The sequence below is a fragment of the Grammomys surdaster genome, unplaced genomic scaffold (assembly GCF_004785775.1).
Source record: "Grammomys surdaster isolate TR1022 unplaced genomic scaffold, NIH_TR_1.0 946, whole genome shotgun sequence".
In the NCBI taxonomy this organism is placed as follows: domain Eukaryota; kingdom Metazoa; phylum Chordata; class Mammalia; order Rodentia; family Muridae; genus Grammomys; species Grammomys surdaster.
In genome coordinates, this window is record NW_021605365.1 from 74,674 (window position 1) to 96,289 (window position 21,616).

A 21,616-nucleotide genomic window follows, 5' to 3' on the forward strand; every position below is an offset into this window, starting at 1 on the left:
CCAGCCCCCCAAACTCCCTCCACCAGCTTGGGCATGTTACCTGCTGTGCCAATGAGTTTCTTGGATTTGTTGAAGATCTGATCACCTGGGTTAGGAGGTGGTGCTACGTCCTGGCCCTGACGCGCCAGCAGAGGGTTGTAATCCTTTCCATCATAGTTTGCGTCAAAGAATTTCTTAAACCACTGAATAAACTCAAAATTATCTTGGAATTTTCCTTTCACTAATTTCTCTACGGGAATGATCTGAAATAGACCACATAAGCAGACCATTTTAACACCTGCTGTGTAGGACTGCCTTCCGCTGTGAGCACAGCAAAGCCAACCCCTAAGCCTCAGCGTCGTCTACTTTCTCCATCTGCACCCCCTCCCATGGCACCAAAGTAGACAAACAGACTGGCAGCCCCACCAGAGACTCAGGGACATTCCTTTCCTACAGGCACAGGAAAATATCGTGTGGCAGGTGACCTCCCCTGTATGTGAACTGGAGACTCAGGACGCACTCAGGCAGGATAATGAGCTGATATATAGCAGGGGTAATATATACAACCTCCACATCTGGAGTGGGGCGGGTCCCCAGAGGAGACAGGGAAGGGAGTGTGGCTGCAGTGGGATGTGAGGGGAAGTGCATTCACTGTGTCTTGAGCTGGGTGGACAGCATTCCCTTTGGGGTGTCAGGGGTAGAAAGACATGTGACAGGATGAACCAAGGAGCCCTTGTCACCCTGGCTGGTGGGTCATCTTCTTCCCTAGGGAAACACAGCTCCTCATGGACCCCAGGGGTACAGACACCTACTTTGTCAACACCCATCTTCTTGAAAGCTGCTTGCAGCACCTTGAAGTTGTGGATGTATTCATGTTCTAGTTTGGCCTGGAACTTGACCTTCCTCAAGTGCACGCAGCCAGGGAAGAGCATGTCCATGAACTGGCAGTAGGCTGCCCCTGTGAAGATGCATAGCTGATGAAGGTACAGCTACCACCCCAGACTCCTGCTGGTCTACTTTCCAAAGCCTGGTACTAGAGTTAGGGCCAGCCCCACTGTGATATTAGATATGATTAGATTCCCCTTGCCTTTACAAGACCAACTATGATTAATATTTGTGTATTTACCTTTTGGTGGTACTAAGGATTAAACCCAGGGCCCTGAAAATATGGAGTAGTACTTTATCACTGAGCTAAATGCCCACCCCCCAAATGACTACTTAGTGATCCAAACCATGTACCAGTCCCATTCCAAGCACTGACAGACAGGTGATAGCAGACATCTGTCTGGATGGGAAAACTGACACCCACAAGGGCTGCAGCAGACAAGAACAGAGAGCTGGGACCCATAGTGGCTTCATGGGACCCCATATTGTTAACTCATGTCTTTACTGTCTGTCCTGGCTCTAGTCACTCAGGAAGGCCCCACCTCTTTTCCACTTCTCCAGCCTCTGTTCCCTGATTTCAGCTCTAAGTGGTCTAAGTATCATGGCTTATCCTCTTCCTGTTAATTACAAGCCACGTGAGCCTTTCTGTCTTCTCCCTTGCACCACTCCCTGTTCCAGCCTCCTACCTGAACAGAGTTGTTCGATCTTGGTATAATTGAGGTGCAGAGAGTCATTGACCCATGCAAGCATATCATGGCGACTCAGATTTTCACTGGTCACAGAAGTGGAGTACACATTGACGGCCATACCCCAGCTGCAAAGAAAGAAAAGAGGTGATGTCAGCATGAGGACTTTGAGTGGAATGGCTCCTGGGGACATGGGAAGCATTCCCCTTATACCAGTCTTGCCTTTCATGTAGTGAATGGGCTTGAGTTCACTCCTTAGACATATTTACTAGCATCTCTGACACCCAGGCAGGCACTAGCAGCTGACGGTCTGTGGTACCTCGGCATGCTCTAAGAGCAGGCGTGTGATTCAAAGTTAAGTGTCTGCTTCAGGAGACAGGCAGGTCTCAGCACAGTGAGATCAGCAGTTGAGGACTGCATGAAGTCCACAGAGGGAAAACAAAAGGTACAGTCTCCTTGGCTTGGCAAGGTTGTAACTTCAGAGCAGAGAGACTGGCACCTAAGAAGAGTAGAGATTTTATGGACATACCAAAGAACGGAGTGAAGGGGCACATTAGCCCAAGAACTGGCAAGAGAAAAGGCTCATCTCAAGAACCCCGAGTTGTTAAGCCCTGGGGCATAGGTTTCTGTGTTGAGGCATGATGCAATGAGACTAGCAGGGACAGATCTAGAAGAGTTTTGCTTACCCTGGGGAAATTCTATTTAGTCAATGTGAAGTCACTGGAAGATTTTAAACAGACAGTAATCTGGCCAGATTCTGTTCTAAAGCCAGCCAACCTTTTCGTCTCTGCTTTTACGCTCCCTATTCCCATGGCCTGTGGTCTGCTGGATGACCCAAAGGCAACTACATTATTTTTTTTTCCAGAACTGTCTCATAAAACATCCTTCAGCACGTATATTGCAGAGACTCTAACCGCTAGCTCCGGGTTGCTCTCGTTATGGACTTGTGAGGTCATCCTAGCTCCTCAGCTCTGTCTTCTGCTATTGCCCTGTACTCCTCCTTGTCCCTCAGCTCTCCCTCCTCTGTGACAGGGCCTTTCTTCCCTCCCTCCAACTTCCTCATGGTTTCTGGTAGCCACAGCTACCGAGAACTTCCATGAAGCTTCCAGTCCACCTCCCAAACCCATTCCAATAGTCTTGAATTTATCTAACAGCAGGCCTGAACACCTGCACTCCAACTTGAAGCCGGCAGTAGTAAAGGCACCCTTGGATGTATTTGCCTCTCAAATTTGAACTGGTTGTTAGTGGTAATGTTGGAAACACCTATGAGTCAGTGCTTAATATTTAAAGGCTAGGATGTTTTGCACAGATCACTTGAGAATTCTGAAGTTTTTTCCCCCCAATCCTTGGGCCAAAATATTCCTCCACTCATACAGCTGATGCTGAGGAGAGACATTCACCCATCCCCAGGAGGCAGGCATGAGCACTCGGCTATCTACCATCCCACACAGAGGTCAGCATCAACTGTGCTTTGCCATCACTAAGAAAAAAGGGAACAGCTATTTTTCTAGGTTTAATGTGCAGTGTCTTTGTGAAGGAAGACTATACTGTCCCAATCCCTAGTACCCCATAGGCAGCCATTGTCACTTTCCATATAACCACCCACAACTTGATCTGCAGTAATATGCAAGGGCGAGCGCCAGTGCTGTGGGGCCAGGGTTGACATACTGAGAACCTGTGGAACAGTAAGTGAATGGGCTTCGGGATTGGCAACACACTGCCAGAGACAGGGTAAGTAGAGATGCCTCTGGCTCCTAGCTGGCAGAACTTAGTGAGTGGTGAGGTTGGGGAGACTCTGTTTACACGTGGTAGAAAGGGGATCCACTAACATACTCCCCAGAGCTAGAGATATAGCTCAGTTAGGAATGTTTGCCTAGCACACATGTAGCCCTGGGTTCTATCTGCAGCACTACATAAAACTCCAGATATGGTAGCACATGACCCAGCATTGCCTTCCTTCCTGCAGCACTGCACATTAAACCGAGAGACATACTCTTCTCTCAAGAGACCTGCTGAATCAGAATTTGACTAGGTGAGGCTGAGGTGACAAGTCCTCTCAGCCCAGTTGGCTGGGCCGGCTCTCCTCAGGCCTCCATCCTTGACTTGAAGCACCTCTCCATCTAACGGGACCTCATGATGTACACTTTTAACTTAAATGGGTTTTTCTTTTGGCATAAAAACCTCTAAAAAAAATCCTTTTATTTATTCCTAGTTCTTCCCCCTTTTAAAAATAAGCCCCATCCTTCACTGTCTGGGGAAGGGAGCTCAGGCAGGGCCCAGAAGCCAAGAAAAACAAAAATTGTTATCTTGGGATTTTCTAAAGACCAAGGACCTGGCAACTTCAGATGTTTCCCAGGATAATTTTGTCAATGTTTGAGCCAGCTGCCCTGTACTTGACCCCCAAACTCACCACTGAGATGTTTATGTGCCTGCCTCCCTTGTAAGGAGGTGTTAGGAAGCATGGGGTTTCCAGGCCTGTCACTTCGGAAAGTTGCTGAAGGACTGAGTGACACCTTACACCCTTTTCTTATTGTCTTCTGTCACTTTCTGGTTTGGGTCCCCAGCTCTAGTCCTGTGTCTGGCATCAGCATCCTCTACAGAGAACTGTCTTAGAAGCTCACGATGGCACCCTGGGCGAAGCTTACAATGGCGTCCTTGCACTCACAAAATTGTCAGTGTGCCCATTCCTTCTACTTGACTGGGCTCTTCAGTGGCCAGGCTGTGTGATTTACCTGTGGATTCCACGCTAGTTCTTGGTGAGCAGTAATGGTTATGATGGTGGGAGGGAACAGTGAAGACTGGCCTTGCTGGGTCTCTAAGGACGTCCCTGAAGCACCAGCAGGGGCAGCAAACAGTACTGGCAGACACTAAGCTTTTCAGGAGGCAGAAAGGGAGAGTCAAGGATGGCATTTTATGTCTATATGTTATATGGACTGTGAGGGTTAAAAGCCTGTCTGTACTCAATGAGTCTACCATTTTATGGGGGAGAGAAGCGTAAACGGTAGAATCAAATGTCCCTGATGTGTGGCTACAGGGAGTCAAGAGAGAGGCACGCAGCTCATAGATAGGTGGACTGAACGGACCTAAGTGTGAGGCTGGCCAGATTCTGAAAGGCCTGTGTGTTCTGTTGGGCTGGGTGTAGTGGGCATAAGCTATCTGGTGGCGGTCAAGAAGGAGCCTTTGTTATGTATGACTTGTTTCTTCAGGAGGTCCCTGAGGCTGTTTTGTCTCAAGGCTCATGGGGAAGGATGGTTCTAGGTCCCCTGACACTCTGATAGGCCCAAAAGGGTTGGGACTTCTGGGGTGGTTCAATTCTTTTTCTGTTTGTTTGTTTGTTTGTTTGTTTCGAGACAGGGTTTCTCTGTGTAGCCCTGGCTGTCCTGGAACTCACTCTGTAGACCAGGCTGGCCTTGAACTCAGAAATCCGCCTGCCTCTGCCTCCCAAGTGCTGGGATTAAAGGCGTGTGCCACCATTGTCCGGCAGGTGGTTCAATTCTTAACTGCCCAGGTAATTCTTCAGTCAAATTATGGATTTTATTCTGTGTAATAGGTAAGACTTTCAAAGGCTGATTATTCAAGACAAACAGGGACAATGGTCCTATACCCTATTCCTCAGTCTATGACCTTAAAGGGTCTTCTAGCCTGAGAGAGGCCTTGAGCTTCTGTGGAACCAGACCTGCTTGTGGGTTAGGCCCATTCCATGTGTTTCAGGGCTCCTCATCAGGAGAAGCCAAGCACGTATGTGCATGTCTGTTATATATACAAATTAGCTATCTCTTTGTTTCTTTCTTTCTTTCTTTTTTTTTTTTTTTTTTTGGGTTTGTTTTTTAAGGATGGGTTTTTTTTGGTAGCCCTGGCTGTCCTGGAACTCACTCTGTAGACCAGGCTGGCCTCGAACTCAGAAATCCCCTGCCTCTGCCTCCCAAGTGCTGGGATTAAAGGCGTGCGCCACCACCGCCCAGCTTATCTCTTTGTTTCTATATCCATCCATCCCACATTTTTTTTTTAACCAAGGTGATTCTGAGGTAGAACAACCTTCATCTGAGCAATATCAAAGGCTGGAATAGTGGGATCTGTCTGTCTGTCTGTCTTCTTTTTTACCACCTCTCTTGAGGGAAAGTGTTAGCTCCTCCTCCCTAGTTTCCCTGAAGTTTAAGACACACCTACTCCCAGAAGTGACCAAGAACTATAGGACTACTTGAGAAATGCCCATGTCTCTGCAGCCTGGTCTGACATCTCCCACACTGTCAGTGTCCAGTGATGGGGGAGCATTTCCCACACTTGTCAGGAATGTGAATGTAGGGTCCTCAAGAGGCAACAGAGCTTGTTAGAAAAGAGTGATAAAACAAACAAACAGTCCCTTTAAGGGCTGAGTAACCAGTCATGCCTGCTCCCGCAGGGGCCTCTGTGGAAGAGCAGACAATACCAGAACTAGAGTGACTCTTGCAGGTGTCTGTGCTCTTTGCCCTGGCTAGCTGCATCCTGGTTCAAGAGGACTCATCTGACCCCGTGCATGGAAACAGACATGCCAGCAGGTGGCACTCAGGTCCTTGAACTGCCTCAGAAAAAAAAAGAGAGGACAGGGGTTGGGGGTGGGGTGGGGGAATGAATCTGAGCATCTTTTCCCCCAAAAGAAAGCCAATTTCCACCCAGATCTGGAAGCGGGTAGAGCAGGATACCTGTCGCCTCAGAGCTAGGTCAGCTGGAGTGGCCTAAGCATGGGTCACAGTCACATTCTGGGCTGAACCTAGCCTCTCCTAAAGCCACATGTTAAATGTATGCAGACACTTTGAATGCTCCACACTTCTCAGAAAAAGAGAGCTCTTTCTCTCCCTTTTGAGGGTGGTAGGCAACCTCCAGGGGCCATAACCACAGGCTCTTGAACTCTGTCCTCATCTCTCTACCGCCATTCTTGTCACAAGGTGACTATCAGGAGAAATATCTCCTGATTGGGTTATGGTGCGTTTCCTTCCAGGTTAGCTAGGAACTCTAGGGTTAGATCAACATGTGGTCTTGGGAAAAATCTGCTTTTCAGGGTCTTGACTCCTGCTACTAGATCTAGAGTCAGAAAGAAGGTCACTAGGAGGTATAATCTATGACTTAGTGCTAGATCATTGCCTGAGGCAGGGTCCCCAGGGCCTGGGGGATGTCACTGGCAAGGAGAGGGTGCCCACAGTTCTGGTGGGAGGTGGAGCTGCTGGTTATTCTGCTGGCTGAGACCCCAAAAACAGCCACCAAGAGCAATTCTTGATATCTCATGGTCAGAAGGGGTTCCTAGAGGACTGGTGAGGTAGTTCAGTGAGTAAAATGGCTGCCATGCCTGATAACCTAAGTTTGTTTGTCCACATGGTGGCAGGAAAGAACAGACTCTAAGTTGTCCTCTGACTTCCAAAGATGTGCTGTAGTGTGCACATGCCCATGTGTGTCCCCACCTCCAAATAAATAATTCTTTTAAAGAAGGGTTTCTATAGACCCTGGTTCCTCCTCAGGGACTCACTCCGTGGTAGCTCTGTGCCAGCAGCTCCAGTTATACATCGCAAAGGCACTATGTCTAAATACCTCTGAGATCTCTTAGTCTAGTCCTTAATCGCCTTACCACTATCCTAACTACAGTTCATTTTGGCTTTCTGTTTCAAAATCTTCAATGGATATATACCTTCCACACACGTCTCAAAGACTCCAATTGTTTCCGATCTCTAGGGATTTTCCCTACATTCAGCTTTGCTCTGGAGAATTCTCTCTGCAGGTCCCAGCCCTCAATCTCTCAGTGTAGCTATGAACTACACACAGTTTCTAACCCCACAGTTTGGTACTACTGACACGGCACCATGTCAGCTCCAAAATTTTTGAAAGAGCTTGGCTCTCTAGTCAGAGCACCTGGACTCCAATCCTGACTCTTCCATGTTCTATTTCAGGCCTTCCTTCTCCATAGTTATGAAACGTGCAGTGTTGCTTCCACCGGAGGGAGCTGGTGAGGGCTAAGCGAGCTAGGTATGTACAAAGCACAGAGCACAGGCAAAGCCTGGTGCTCAGGATTTGCTAAATGTCGCCGCCGGTATTACTGGGAAGACAAGAGTCAAAGAGCATCCACTTCAGAGCCAGCAGCCTGCACACAGTCGGTTTTCAGAGATTCTAACAGTAGTTTAGAAGACACCTCAAAACTGCCGTGTTCTCTGCCCTACTGCCTGGGGATAACTGTCCGGACCTCTGACATGATCCATTCCCGATTCCTGGTTTCCCATATATCTGCCTTTTGCTGCTGTTTTTGAGACAAAATCTCACTATATAATCCCAGATGGCTCTGTTGATCAGGCTGGCTTTGAACTCACAGAGATTCACCTGCCTCTCTGCCTCCCAAGTACTGGGATCAAAGGTGTGCACCATCAGGCCCAGCGCTCGCGCTCTCTCTCTCTCTCTCTCTCTCTCTCTCTCTCTCTCTCTCTCTCTCTCTCTCTCTCTCTCTCTCATGTCTGCTTTCAGATGGCATCCTACCTTGATGGAAAACTCGAACAGAGGCCGCGAGACCTGAGAAGAGAGAATTCTGTGGATCCTGCCAAAATAGCTCCACTCCTGACTTGGGGCTATGCCCATTGTCCCTGAGCTACCCCTTCCTGCTCAGGCCCAGGGGGCTGAAATCACCTGTCTGTAAAGACTGCAAAATTGCTACCTGAGCCCCGTTTGGCTCATACACCCATGCTTTTCTGGGGATGCATGGAGGTAATGTGTGCCAGTAGGGATGGAGGGCTCTGAGGGGCGCAGAGACAGAGGGTTCTGCCAGCGGGTCACAAAGCCCTGGCATGCCTAGCCAATCACCTTCTTCTCATAGCTGAGGGAGAACACGACTCACAGAGAGGATCAGTGTGGAAAAGCTGGATTAGTGAGAGCAGATGTGGGAAGGGAGTGAGTGGTTCACTGGTCTGCCCTATGGGGCAGGGGGTGGCATGTACACTAGCCTGGCAGATCGGCACGTGGTCTGGATGGTGGCAGAGGCACACCGGAACCAGTGCTTCTTCAGGAGTCTGTCCTCACAACCTTGGAGATCTTCCCCTAGACCGTGAGCCCTGTTGAGGTCTCAGCACCGGGTAATGAATGAGTCTGTCTTGCCAGGTTTCTCTGGGATGGCCACTGTCCAGGGAAAGGTGTCTTTAGGAGAGTCAGGCTGGCTGCTCTATCTGGTCATAACTCAAAGCGTTAAGGGAGAGCTAGGCATGCAGAAACAGCTACTAATTGCTAAACTAACCCTTTAAGGCATATCTGGGTGGGGAGGGAGAAAGCAAACCATTTCTTCCTAAAGGCTTTTCTCTGGATATCTTTTTCCCTCACTCTGTGACAGAGTTTCTCTGTGTAGCCCTGGCTATCCTGGAACTTACTCTGTAGCCAGGCTGGACTTGAACTCAGAGATCCACCTGCCTCTGCCTCCCAAGTGCTGGGGTTAAAGGACTTAGAGGTGTGTATCATCACACTAGGTGTGTATCATCACACTAGGACACTTATTTTTTTGAGACAAAGTCTTTTTATATCTTATATGGATGAGTGTTTTGCCTGCATGTAAGTCTGTATACCATGTCCATACCCGGTATTAGAGGAGACCAGAAGAGGGTGCCAGACTCCCTGTAGCTAGAGTTACAGTCTGTTGTGAGCCATCATGTCAGTTCTGAAACTGATCGGAGGTTCTCTGCCAGAGCACCAAATGCTTGTAACCACTGAGCCATCTCTCCGGCCCCACTAACGCTTTCTTTTTAAGCCAACAAAACTTCATGGAGCCATCATCAAACCAATGCTCCTGAAGGCTGTGGTGCAGTAAGAAATGGGTCTTCCTGCCTAGACAGCCTGGGAAAGAGGCTTTTCATAACCGAAGGACCAGCACTGTGATGCTGTTGCGTGGGGGCTAGTTGGAGGGAAGAAGACACTGCGGTGAGGACCAAAGGGTACATCACCCCGGGAGCTGAGCAACTGCGAGAATCATCAACATATCCAATGCACTGTTTTCTGACCCTGACTTCTGCTCAGGGTCCTGAGGAGGCAGAGGGCAGGGACAGGCTTAGTTCTTTGCTGCCTAGTTGCAGGTCCTTGGCAGGAAGACACAGTACCCTTCTCTTCCTTGTTAGTGTGGGTCTAGGATCCTGGTTCTGGACTTAGAAACAGCTCCTAAGTGTGACTCTGTTAAGTGGCAAGAGAGGTATCAGTAGGGTGCAGGGGCAAGGCTCAGAAAGATGGTTTTCTGTTTCCACTCCAAGGAAGTGCTGCTGGCTACAGGTAGAGAGGAAATGCCAGCTTGGCATCTGGCTATGTATACAGTACAAAGCCTTGGGAGTCTCAGCATAGGTTTGAGTCTTCCCAGTAGTAGAGAGAGCAGTTCTCCAAGCTACTCAGAGAATGATTTCAGGATGGGTCTAGAGAAGAACCTGGCTACATTCCAGGAGTGTCTGTCTTTCCTCCTAGCAGGTCAGGGAGACAGATAGCTGGCCCATCGAAGATGGCCTAAGGACAGGGAATGGAGCCGCAGGAGATGCTGGGACATATTGGGAGGAGAATATTCCTCTTTCCAGAGCCCTATTGGGTCTGGCATATCCTTTGCGGCTCTCCATGCTCCCAAAGCCTGTCCATGTCTCTGGGAACACATACAAACCATGTTCCTTTTTGTTCCTTTAAAATTGTATTTGGGCTGACAACGTGGCTCATTGGGTAAAGGAGCTTGCAGCAAATCCTGATGACCTGAGTTCAGTCCCTGGGACCCACATAGTGGAAGGAGAAAACCAACTCTTCCAAATTATCCTCTGATTTCTACATATGCCATGGTATCACACACACATGTGCACACACATACATGTACACACACACCCACAAGTTAAAAAACAAAACAGAACATCTCTTCTGCTATGAGGCCTATGGTGGTCAGTAAAGGCAGTGTTAAGTCCTTGGCCTGCTCTGATGCTGGGTTTTATGAACTGATCAGTGTGTTTCTTCTGGCCCTAGGCTCAGCCCTTTATCTGTTTTCCTCTTTCCTTCCTATTTGGTGTCCTTTAGAATTCTCCCAGTTTTATTCCCTCACCCTTGTGACAGGGTACAGGCTACTCATTTACGCCCAGCCTTTCTACCAGACAGCCTGCCATACAGTTGCCATACAGCTGTCCAGAACAAGCCTAAGACTCAGTTTTGTTTGCATCTGTCCTCTGTCCAGCCGGCCGTCATTCCAAATTCATGAACCCAGCACTCCACCATCTCCCCCCCACCTTAAAGGACTAATTTCAAATGGAGACAGATCCCACATGAGGAACAAATGCACACTGGTGAGATCCTAGAAGACCTGCCTACATTCCCACAGTGTGTCTCCTGGCCTATCACAGGCCCTGAACTGCCTATGAGAGAACCACTCATTTCTCCCCCAACGACTTAATCACCAAGTCAGTTCTGAATGTGAAGAAATGAAAGCTCTGGATTCAAGAGATTTGGCCTCAGTCATGATCAGCCACTGGTAAAGTTAGGGCTGAGCCCAGGCATCCAGACCCCAGCTCCTCCCAACACTATCACACTGACAGGAAGAGAGGGCCGTGTTTGCATAGCTGCAGTGTAGAATGCTGTTCTCTAGTTTCACTCTCTGAATAAGAGGAGGAAGGAATTCTAGTTGTTTCTCCTCCTCCTCCTCCTCCTCCTCCTCTTCCTCCTCCTCTTCCTCTTAATCCTCCTCTTTCTCCTCTTCTCCTTCCTCCTTCTCCTCTTCCTTCTCCTCTCTCTCTCCCTCTGTCTGTCTGTCTGTCTCTATCTTTCTGTCTGTCTCTCTCACTCTCTCTCTAGTCTACTGTTTTATTTTCAACCAGCAAGTATTTGCTGACAACGGACTCACAGTGAGGCCCTCTTGAAACCCTGGCATCATTTTAAGGCGTGGTCTTGTCTTTAAGGAGTCTTTGGTTTGATTAAAGACATGAAGCCATTCATAAAAGAATCAGGTACCTCATCACCAGAACAGTATATTTGCCTTCCAGGCACCCCAGTGCAATAGGAAGGATGGGTAGGGGCTTGGGAGGCAGGCAATTCTCAGGGAAGGTGGTCCACGAGTTGGGCCCGTAAAAATGGCAGGGTGTCAGAAAGTAGTGAAAATAGGGGCATGGGGAGCATGCTTCCTGTCACGTTTATCTGACTGAACATGAGACCTGTGACTAAGTCTTGGAGGAATGTTAGGGTGTGCCAGCAAAGGAGAGGAGGCTGGGCCAGGTGGAGGAGTCTCAGGAGCCAAGGGAAGGGCTGTTTTCCAGGAGTAGGGTGGCCATCCAGTTAATTATATGACCAGAGCTTAATGGAGCGGCCATTAGACTGCACAAGGAGTGGAGGAACGCTGAGTCATTTTGTGGGACTGTAGGGACGCAGGCTAGACCTGCCTGTGGGAGTGTGGGGGTGCAGGCTAGACCTGCAAGTAACTAGGGAGTCCCAGGCAGATGGAGTTTGTCATCAAGGCACTTGTGTCTGCAGCAGACAAGGGAACGGCAGCCTGTGGAGCAGTGGACCAGACTCAGTCAAAATGTCAAGGGCAATACAGATGAAACGTAGACTTGTACTCCTTGGTTTGATACTCTCCACGTTCCTTAGGAACTCATGATCTACTCACTCGAAGTCAGTTCTACATCTCCTCTGTGCAAGGAGCCTCAGGAGTTGGAGACATATCTCCTGAAGCTTTAAACATTGGATCAAGAGAAAGAGGAAGAGGCAGGAGGGTCACAAGTTCAAGGCCTGATTGGGCAACTTATCAAGACTGTCTCAAAATAAGGAAGACAGGAAGACAGGAAGGAAGGAAAGAAGGAAGGAAGGAAGGAGGGAGGGAGGGAGGGAGGGAGGGAGGGAGGGAGGGGGGGAAGAGAGGGAAGAGAGGAAGGGAAGGGATGAGGATATGGCTCAGCTGTAAGGCCAGTTGACTTGTACCCCAGAAGATTTAGGGGGAATGTTACTAAAAGTCTACTTGAAGTTGAATATTTAATAAAGAATGATTTTTATAAATATTTATTTTTAATTTATATGCCTCTGTGTGCCCTGAGTATGCTGCCTGTGTGCAGATAGGTACCCGGGGAGGTCAGAAGAGGGCATCAGGTTCCCTGGAGCTGCAGCTTACAGGTGGATATGAATCACCTGATACAGATGCTGGGAACCTAACCAGGGTCCTCCTTAAGAACAACAAGCCTGGGAGCACATACGGAGGGACCCATGGCTCCAGCTGTTTATGTAGGGGAGGATGACCTTGTCAGGCATAGGTGGGAGAGGAGATCCTTGGTCCAGTGAAGGCTGGATTCCCCAGTGTGGGGGAATTCGAGGGCGGGGAGGTGGGAGTGGGTGGGTGGGGGCACATCTTCATAGAAGCAGGAGGAGTGGGGATGGGGTAGGAGGTTTCTGGGTGGGGGGGGAATGGGGAAAGAGGATAATATCTGAAGTGTAAATAAAATATCCAACAAAAAATAAATTAAGAAAAAAAAAACCCAAACCAACAAGCATTTCCAACCATGGAATCATCTCTCTAGCCCAGAAAATAATAATGTTTTGAGTATTAATTCAGTGTTTATTTAGCTGTTTGGTTCATTAGAAGCCCCTTTGATTTAAGGAAAATTAGTGTAAGAAGACAAGGAATATTCCACCATATTCCTCAGGTCATACTCCACTGGCCACAGCTGAAGCATGTACTGCACATGCGCAGGCTGCATGCCAGCCACAGTGCAAGGCATGTGGCCTCCAGGAGCCATGAGAGCCAGTCTGGGCGCTGGAGGAAACCCAGGTAAAGGCGGGGAGCTAGACAAGCACGAGAGAGAAGTGACCAGGGGAGACACACTCAGCTGAGCAAGCTGCCTTTTCTGCTAAGAAGCTTCAGAGGAAAGGCTGAGTTTGGACTGAGGGTTAGAGGGAGGGAAATGAGTTGGGAAGAGTGTGGACAGCCAAGAGTCTACCCAGCATGCATGTGTAGGCCAAAGGGAGGATGAAAAAGGGGCAAGGCCACATCACCAGAAACTCGGGTGCCAGAGACAAGGGGGACATTCTCTAAAGAGTTTTTGTTCTTGTGAATTCTTTTTTTTGTGACTATGATATATTGTTCTGTAACAATACTACAGTCAAGACAGCAGCCCTCCCCCCAACTGAAATCGTGATCATAGCATTTAGAAGTTTAACTCAGTGTACAACTTTCAAATCTTTACGTTATGCTTTCTATGAAATACCAAAGGAATTCCAAGTGCTGCATAAGTCAGCACTTCTCCAATTTTTGCAAGCTTTTCATTTTAAAGTGATTTGAGACTTGAAATTCAAACAAAAGGAGAGGTCTCATGTCCCCTCATCCAGAACTCCACTTCCTCCTGCAGCAGGCTGTATGATAATTACTAAAAACAGGAAATTGACATTTGTTGTGTTATCTTAGTTTTGTTCCCTGTTGCTGTGATAAAATACCTTGGCAAAAGCAACTTAAAATTTGGTTCACAGTTGCAGGCTACAGCCCAACACTGCAGGGAAGTCAAGGCCCCAGGAACCGGAAATAGCTCGTTACATCCACAGTCAAGAGCAGGGACAGAATGGATGCAAACATGCTTGTACTCAGCCTGATTTCTTTCACTCGCACAGTTTAAAGTCCTAGGGAATGGTGCCACCCATCGTGGGTGGGTCTTGCCACCTGTAGGTCATCAAGCTAATCTCCCAGACATGGCCACAGGCTAGCTCCATCTAGATAATACCTCACTGAGACAGTTTTCCTAGGTAATTCTAGACTGTGCTGAGTTGACAATTAAAAGCAACCATCACACACTTCCTTAAACTACAAGCTGGAACACAGTCCCACTGTCCAGAGGAATCACAATCCTGCGGTGGCAGAGACAGAAGGCTTAGGAGCTCAGTGCACAGTGCGTTTACGATCCTTCTGAGCTATGTGAGACCTTGTCTCAACAAACAAACAAACCAGAAAATCTCCAAAAGAACCAACTAAAACAAACAACAAACAAAAAACTCAAGAGACCGCTTTTCTTTTGTTTCCAGGGCTCTGGGCAAATCTCAAACCCACATATTGGCATTCTTTGCTGGGAGCATCAGGGTCCTTCAAACACTTGTTCAAAGTATTCGAGGCCCTTCTCTATTAAGCTTTTGGCTATTTCAGTTCCCCTTAGTTCTGGTTTAAGAGGGTATTGTTCAAGGTTGTGTAGAGATTAAGAGGAGTGTCATTTCGAACTTCATTAGATCCAGCCCTAAGGATTCAAGGGTAACTGGATAGCGTCTCTTGGTCCTCTGTCTCTCAAAACATTTCATTCATGCTGGGGAAGTGGTGGTGCACATCTTTAGTTCCAGCACTCAGTAGGCAGAGGCAGGCTGATCTCTGAGTTAGAGGCCAGCCTGGTCTACAAGCGTGAGTTCCAGGATGGCCAGGGCCACACAAAGAAGTCCAGTCTTGAAAAACAAAAACAAAACAGAAGGAAAAAATCAAAAACCATTTTGTTCATGTTCAAGGCCCTTGAATTAAACACTATAATTTAAAATATTTTTGGTAAAATCATGCCCTGGCCCTGAGTATTATTGTTTTTAAATGTGCTGATTTAATAAAATTGATACTTTTATTGTTTTAATTATTTTTTGACGACTGATAACTCATTTCCATGTTATGACCCACACACATTTGCTCCTCTGTGAACTGTTTCTGGCTGCAGTGTTTGAGAGATGACAACATCTAGCAACTATCTGGGAATCTGTGTGGTCACTAACATCTGGCAATCCTGATGATGAATTCTCACGAGTCACGCCTCCTGAGACAACTCTGCACTGACCTCCGATATATCCTCAGTACTAAAGTTCTCATTATTCTATGAGTTTAATTTGAAGTACATGACACTAGAGGTGTCCTTACTGAAGGTTTTGAAAATCCATAGAAGGCAAACAAACAAGCAGAGTATTCCTATTCCTGCTATACTGAAGGGGGGGGGCACTCATTTGGTACCAACACAATTTACCAGGTACAACACAATTACTAGGGAACCAAACAAAAGATGAGGAGATTCCTCTCTTAAATTTTTGTCTAGGAATAAAAGGTTGCATGGGAAAGGTGGGGTTCAGAAAGAGAAAATGACTTAGGATTTCTAAGTCATTGCTGTGAGTAGGGGACAGAACCCAGAGAACTAACTTAAATTGAAAACTACCAACCAAGATGGACAGCCTTGCAGTGTGGGGCACATGCCAAGGAATATTCTGGTACCTTTAGCTGTGCACACAGGCAGTATGGTCTATGGAAAGAAACACCCTGAGAAGGACTCCATGAACTCTCCTGCTCTGCCTCTCAGCGCCCCAGTGCCCTGGCGAGGGTGGCCTCTCTAGGGTGGAAGTTCACACTATAAAACACAAGTGCCTTTCAGCCAGCACTGTAGGCTGTGAAGGAAGGACCCGGGAACAGACGGCCATGGCTACTGTAGGGTACAAACTCAACTTTATATCACTTAAAGTAACCTGTCGACAGACTTTATGAAGTCAAGGGTTAGGTAGTGTGGTAGCCACACAGAACTTGACTTTGCTCAGTTCAGGTTAGTAATGGTTACAGGTCAGAGGTTGATGCAATTCTGACACAGTTAAGTGCTCACTAGTTAATATGTATTTTGAACAGTGGTGATGCCTGGAGTAATTTGCTCTTTTATTTCTCAGGAAATTGCAGCATGTCACAACCGCTTAATATGATTCAAAAAGCCCTGGAATCTACTGACACCACCTTCTCAGCCTCCTGTCTGTTCCTCCACCTGCCACCCCTACTCCCCTGCTCCTAGCTTCGCACACACAAAACGTCAGTTCTCCCACTAAGCTCCACCCAGCCAGCTCCCTGTCACAAACAAGGACAGAAACCTGTCAGGTTGCCTTCCTGAGTTGCTATAACAGGATGTGGGACAGCTATTTCAAATGAGGCCAGATCCCAAGTACAGACATATCTACCCACGTCAGGATGGCCTGGGACCAGGATAAGATGAGACACAGACAAGACTTCAGAGCCGGGCGTGTTAGCATACAACCTGGAATCCCAGGACTTGGGAGGCAGAGCCAGGAGGACTAAGGACTGCTGTAATCCAAGGCTAGCCTCTACAAAACGAGTTCCAGGCCAACTAGGGCTATGTAGAGAGACCCCAGCTCAAAAAAGGAAACAAAAGAGCTTTCAACATAGGCACATGTGAGGGAGGTGTGAGACTGTACCACATGCCTGCAGCTGCACCTCCAGATGCCAGTGGATCAGAGGACGACCGTCCAGGGCCTTCAGCATTCTGAGAGGCCGGTGGGCAGTTCAGAGTGTGCTCAGGGCTAAGGCAATGTGAATCCATAGGTAACAGTCAGAGGACCTAATTACAAACTTTAAAAAAAAAAAAATCTATTGCTGAAGGTCTGAGGAAATGGCTCTTAACACGATGGGAAGAGAGAGACGCTTCAGCCTTGCCTTTAAGTTTTACATGTATTTATTTTGTCCGTGCATGTGTATGGCTGCATGAGTCACGTATGAAGTTCAAAGGACAACTGTGAGGACTTTGTCTGGACCCACGCGTGTGTGGTGTGTCTCAGGGATTGAGTTTAGGCCGCGAGGCTTGGCAGAAGGGCCTTTACAGCTGCAACTCACTGGCACACTCTTGCCTTTTCTGGAGGGCAATCTGGTTAAAAAAAGGAATGAAATCAAAAGCCTTTACACCTTAAATAGACCCTTTGATCTTAATTCCATGTCTAGGAATTCTATAATATATCCGTAATTATGGCTATGTCCAAACTTTAGGCATTTATTTTATTTACTTATTTCAAAACATTATTTCATATAGCTCCCTCTGGCCTTCACTGTGTAGCTGAGATGGGCTTTGAACTCTGCATCCTCCTGGCTCAGTCTCCAGGGTGCTAAGTTTGCATATATGCCCCACCGTACCCTGCTTTAGGGATAAGCATACTTATAATCATGAAAAAAATAGCAACAGAAAAGCTCAATACCAAACTGTTAAACACACCGCAGTATATCTAAACTACATTACTTAAGAGGATTCTTCCAGATGTGTGTACTGAGTCCTCAGCATCAGGATCTGCTGACTCAGCAGCCATTTTTCTTTCCAGTCTGTTTCCATAAAGCGGCCAGGAATGGAGACCTGTGCTTCCCCAGCCTCTCTCAGAGCTGAGTTAGGAGGTAGCACAGCAGCATACGAGAGCTGAAAGGTCCTTAAGTTCTTTTACCAGCCTCAGCGTCCTTCGTCCAGATTCCCGGCATGTGAGCAAAGTGCTCCCCTCACACACACCTGCCCGGGCCTCCAACAGAGCGTGCTATTCCTTACATCAGAATGGCTGGGGCTAAGGGATGGCTCAGGGTTTAAGAGGACAGCTGTTTGATCAGGTGACTGAGCTTGTTTTCCCACCCACATCAGGCAGCTCGCAACTGTCCACAGGTCTAGGGAATCTCGCATCATCATGGCCTCCTTGAGTACTCACATTCACACGGAGACTACAAACTTAATACACAGCAGTATGAGTAACAACACATAAAACGAAAAACCCAGAAAACAACCCTGACGGGCTGACGAGACTCGGTAGGCTAAGGCGCTTGGCCTCTAGGCTCTACGACCTGAGTTTGACCTTCAGGACCTCCAGGGAGGAGAGACAGACTTCTGCAAGTTGTCCTCGGACCTCCCCACAGTCATGCTGTGGCATGTGTATGCCACCCAATAAGTGTTAAAATGTTTTTTAAAAAGTCCCAGAAAGACAGGTGAAGCATACACTTTAACACATGCTAAAGGGGAAGTACTACTTGAACCAAACAACAAATGGGAGAGTCATAAAAGGATATGTTCCACAACTTTAATTGTTCTGCCTCTGGTGAAGTTATAGGGGAGTTTTACTTTATTCTTTAGATTTATTTGGATTAGTCAGGCCGTGGTGGCACCCCAGCACTCAGGAGCAGAGTCAGATGGATCTCTGAGTTCAAGGCCAGCATGGTCTACAGAGTGAGTTCCAGGACAGCCAGAGCTACACAGAGAAATCTTGTCTTAAAAAAAAAACCAAAAATTTTTTCTGAAACACATACATACATATGTAGCTGGGTGCCATCAACAGGATGAGCCAGCCCCAGCGCCCCACATATCACCAGGGGCTCAGGACTCTTCCCGGCGTCCTGTTTCTTGCTCCTTAGTTGTAAGCCTTGTTGCCTATTGCTACCTCCTGTATCTCTGCTTCTCACTCAAAGGAGTCAAATGACACAACCTATCTGAAAGTACGTCACACAAAGTGGGACAAAGCAAAGGTACGTTTTGTAATGTGTCTCTTTAACTCTTCCACATTCTTTTAAAAAAAGATTTTAAGTGTGTGTGTGTGTGTGAAGTATATGTGTATGTGTGTGTATGTATGTATGTGTGTATGTGCATGTGTATGTGTGTGCATGTGTATGTGTGTGTGAAGTATGTGTGTATGAATGTATGTGTGTGTGTATTGTGTGTGTATGAAATATGTGTGTATGTGTGTATATGTATGTGTGTGAAGTATGTGTGTATGTGTGTGCTTGTGTATGTGTGTGTGAAGTATGTGTATATATGTGTGTGTATGTATGTATGTGTATGTGCATATGTATGTGTATATATGTGTGTGTGTATGCGAGCGCATGTGTGCATGCAGTTGCATGTATAGGGGGGTATCCTTTGTTACTGAAGAAGACTCCTGTCTTTCAACATCCTCTTTGGTTCTCAAAGCAATCCAAAGATTCCAGACACAGGGGCTCCCAGCTTGGGACCGCTGGGTTTCAAAAAGATCAAACACATTAATACGAAGTACATATGGTACAGAGGTGACAGGCAAGAAGAGCAGGCCAGGAAGGCTTGCTACTGCACTATCCCCATTGTCTCGCCACTGTCCTTTATCTTCTATGACCTGGATACCAGTAGTCTTCAGAGGGGCCTCCTGAGCCTCACCTGGGGAACTTTCTACCACACACATACCCTCCAGCAAGAGGCTCAGCATTTGAAAAGGCCTGATTCTGCCTTCCCCGTGGTCTGCTGGACAGACACCCTTCCCCCTAATCGTACAACTAAGAAAGAGCTTAGGCTTCCTATTTTAATTGAGATTTGGTGTGATTACTGCCGCCATTTATTTTGATGATCTAATTGTCCCAGTAAGACCCTCTGGTAGGGCCTTACTTATCTGTGAGTAATCCAGCTGCCTGCTGGGTTTCAAACATGGCCCACTATTTCTCCAAAAAGTCCTCAATTTCCTTCTTTAAACATCTGTTTTATGTGCATTGTTATTTTGCCTGCACATGTCTGTGTAAGGGCACAATATCCCTGGGAACTGGAGTTACAGCTGTGAGCTGTCATTTGGGTGCTGGGGATTGTACAGGGTCCTCTGGAAGAAGAGCCAGTGCTCTTAACCTCTGAGCCATCTCTCTAGTCCCCCTGACTCCTGTCCTCCATTTCTGACACAGTGGTAAGATGTTCTAGGCCAATGGAGTTTCCCAGTCTCAGTCTTGAGATGACATTTCTCTAACCATTCCTGGACTTTTGAGAGGTGGCTGGAATCCTGTGGGAAGGTGTAGACTTCACACCAGTGTTTATGAGGACCGTGCGGCAAAGCCAGGAAAGAGCCCCTGTGACCATGACTCATGGCAGAGTGCTCTCTACTTCTGGTTTAACAGTTGTGTTGGACATACCCTGTATTTACTGGATGTGAGTGGCTGTTACCATCTGGCAACAGCAGAGCAGAGGAGCTTTGACTGAGATCATCTGGCTGGTCACAGTACATTGTTTCCAGAATTGGCCGTTACAGCCAGGGCCTGTTAAGTCCCCACACTAAAATGTATTTACTTGCTCTACACAGGGTCACCTGTCAGGAGAAACAGTGCCATTTGCTATAGATATGACTGACACAGTTCCCCATAGTCACCAAGCAGCACTGACTTAACTCACCAATGAAAGACAACCTACAGACCTGGAGAACTAGTACAGCATACCGTGGAACCTGGCTGTTGTGACAGTCTGGAATAGAAGTGGAGGTTACTACAAAATCTAGAAAAGACAATGAGAGTAAAGCTGTATCAGAGAAATTCTGACGCTGTCCATGGACTAGCACTCTCAGCTAGAACTGATCTTCCGGTCACCATGATGATGGTGGAGGCACAGACTAGCCACAGTGTGGATGACACATCATTTCTTAGCGTCTCCCAACTCTATGTGCTCTCAGCTCATGTTCACAAAGCCGGCTCTGATTACTTTTCTGATTTTCAAGGCACCACAATATAGAAAGAAGTGTATCCCTGCTATATTAAATTGAATCTCCAGCATGTACATGCCTGGGTAAATAACTGTCAGTGTCCTCAGGGCCCTGTGACCTTCAGAACTGATCATGAAGTTGTCAGATCTAGAGAGTCTAGGACCCTGAGCTTTGTCAGCTTCCTTGGAACACAGCACACAACTAAATATTACGCTTTAAAATTACATTTGTGTGTGTGTGTGTGTGTGTGTGTGTGTGTACACCATAGCAGGCTTGAGGCAGTCAGAGAACAAACTTGATGGAGTTGGATCTCTCCGTCATGTGAGTCCTGGGATTGACAAATTCAGAGTCAGGTTTGGTGGCTATGCTGGCTGGACTATGTCAACTTGACACAAACTAGAGTCATCTGAAAGGAGGGAATCTCAACTGAGAAAATGGCTCTATAAGATCTGGCTGTGGGGCATTTTCTTAACTAGTGATTGATGGGGGAAGAGTCCAAACCATTGTGGGAGTTTCTACCCCTGGGCTGGTGGTCCTGAGTTCTAAAATAAAGCAGGCTGAGCAAGCTATGATGACAAGCCGATAAGCAGTACCCCTCCTGGCGTCTGCATCAGCTCCTGCCTCCAGTTCATGCCCTGCTTGAATTCCTGTCCTGACTTCTTTCAATGATGAACTGTGATATGGAAGTATAAACCAAATAAACCCTTTCCTTCCCAACTTGCTTTTTGGTCATGGTGTTTCCTCACAGCGATAGAAACCATCACTAGGACAGGTGCAAATTCCTTCACCCACTGAGTCATCCTCCTGCCCCAAATCCAAGATGTCCAGAGCACACTCCTTTCCTTCCAGCAGGCAGATAAAAGGTA

General features: G+C 47.3%; 1 protein-coding gene across 3 annotated transcripts in view; it reads right to left on the reverse strand.

Moving 5' to 3' along the window:
* Positions 1 to 21,616, reverse strand: part of Mapre3 (microtubule associated protein RP/EB family member 3) — a 50,081-nt gene that overhangs the window by 2,642 nt on the left and 25,823 nt on the right. For 2 of the 3 annotated variants that reach the window (XM_028782926.1, XM_028782927.1), the window contains exons 2-4: positions 1,551 to 1,678; positions 792 to 937; positions 41 to 242 (exon numbers count right to left, since the gene is read on the reverse strand). In XM_028782926.1, the coding sequence (XP_028638759.1) occupies positions 41 to 242; positions 792 to 937; positions 1,551 to 1,671 (469 nt within the window). In that variant the 5' untranslated portion in view covers positions 1,672 to 1,678. The remainder of the gene's footprint in view (positions 1 to 40; positions 243 to 791; positions 938 to 1,550; positions 1,679 to 21,616) is intronic. The other variant, XM_028782928.1, reaches the window with a different exon arrangement.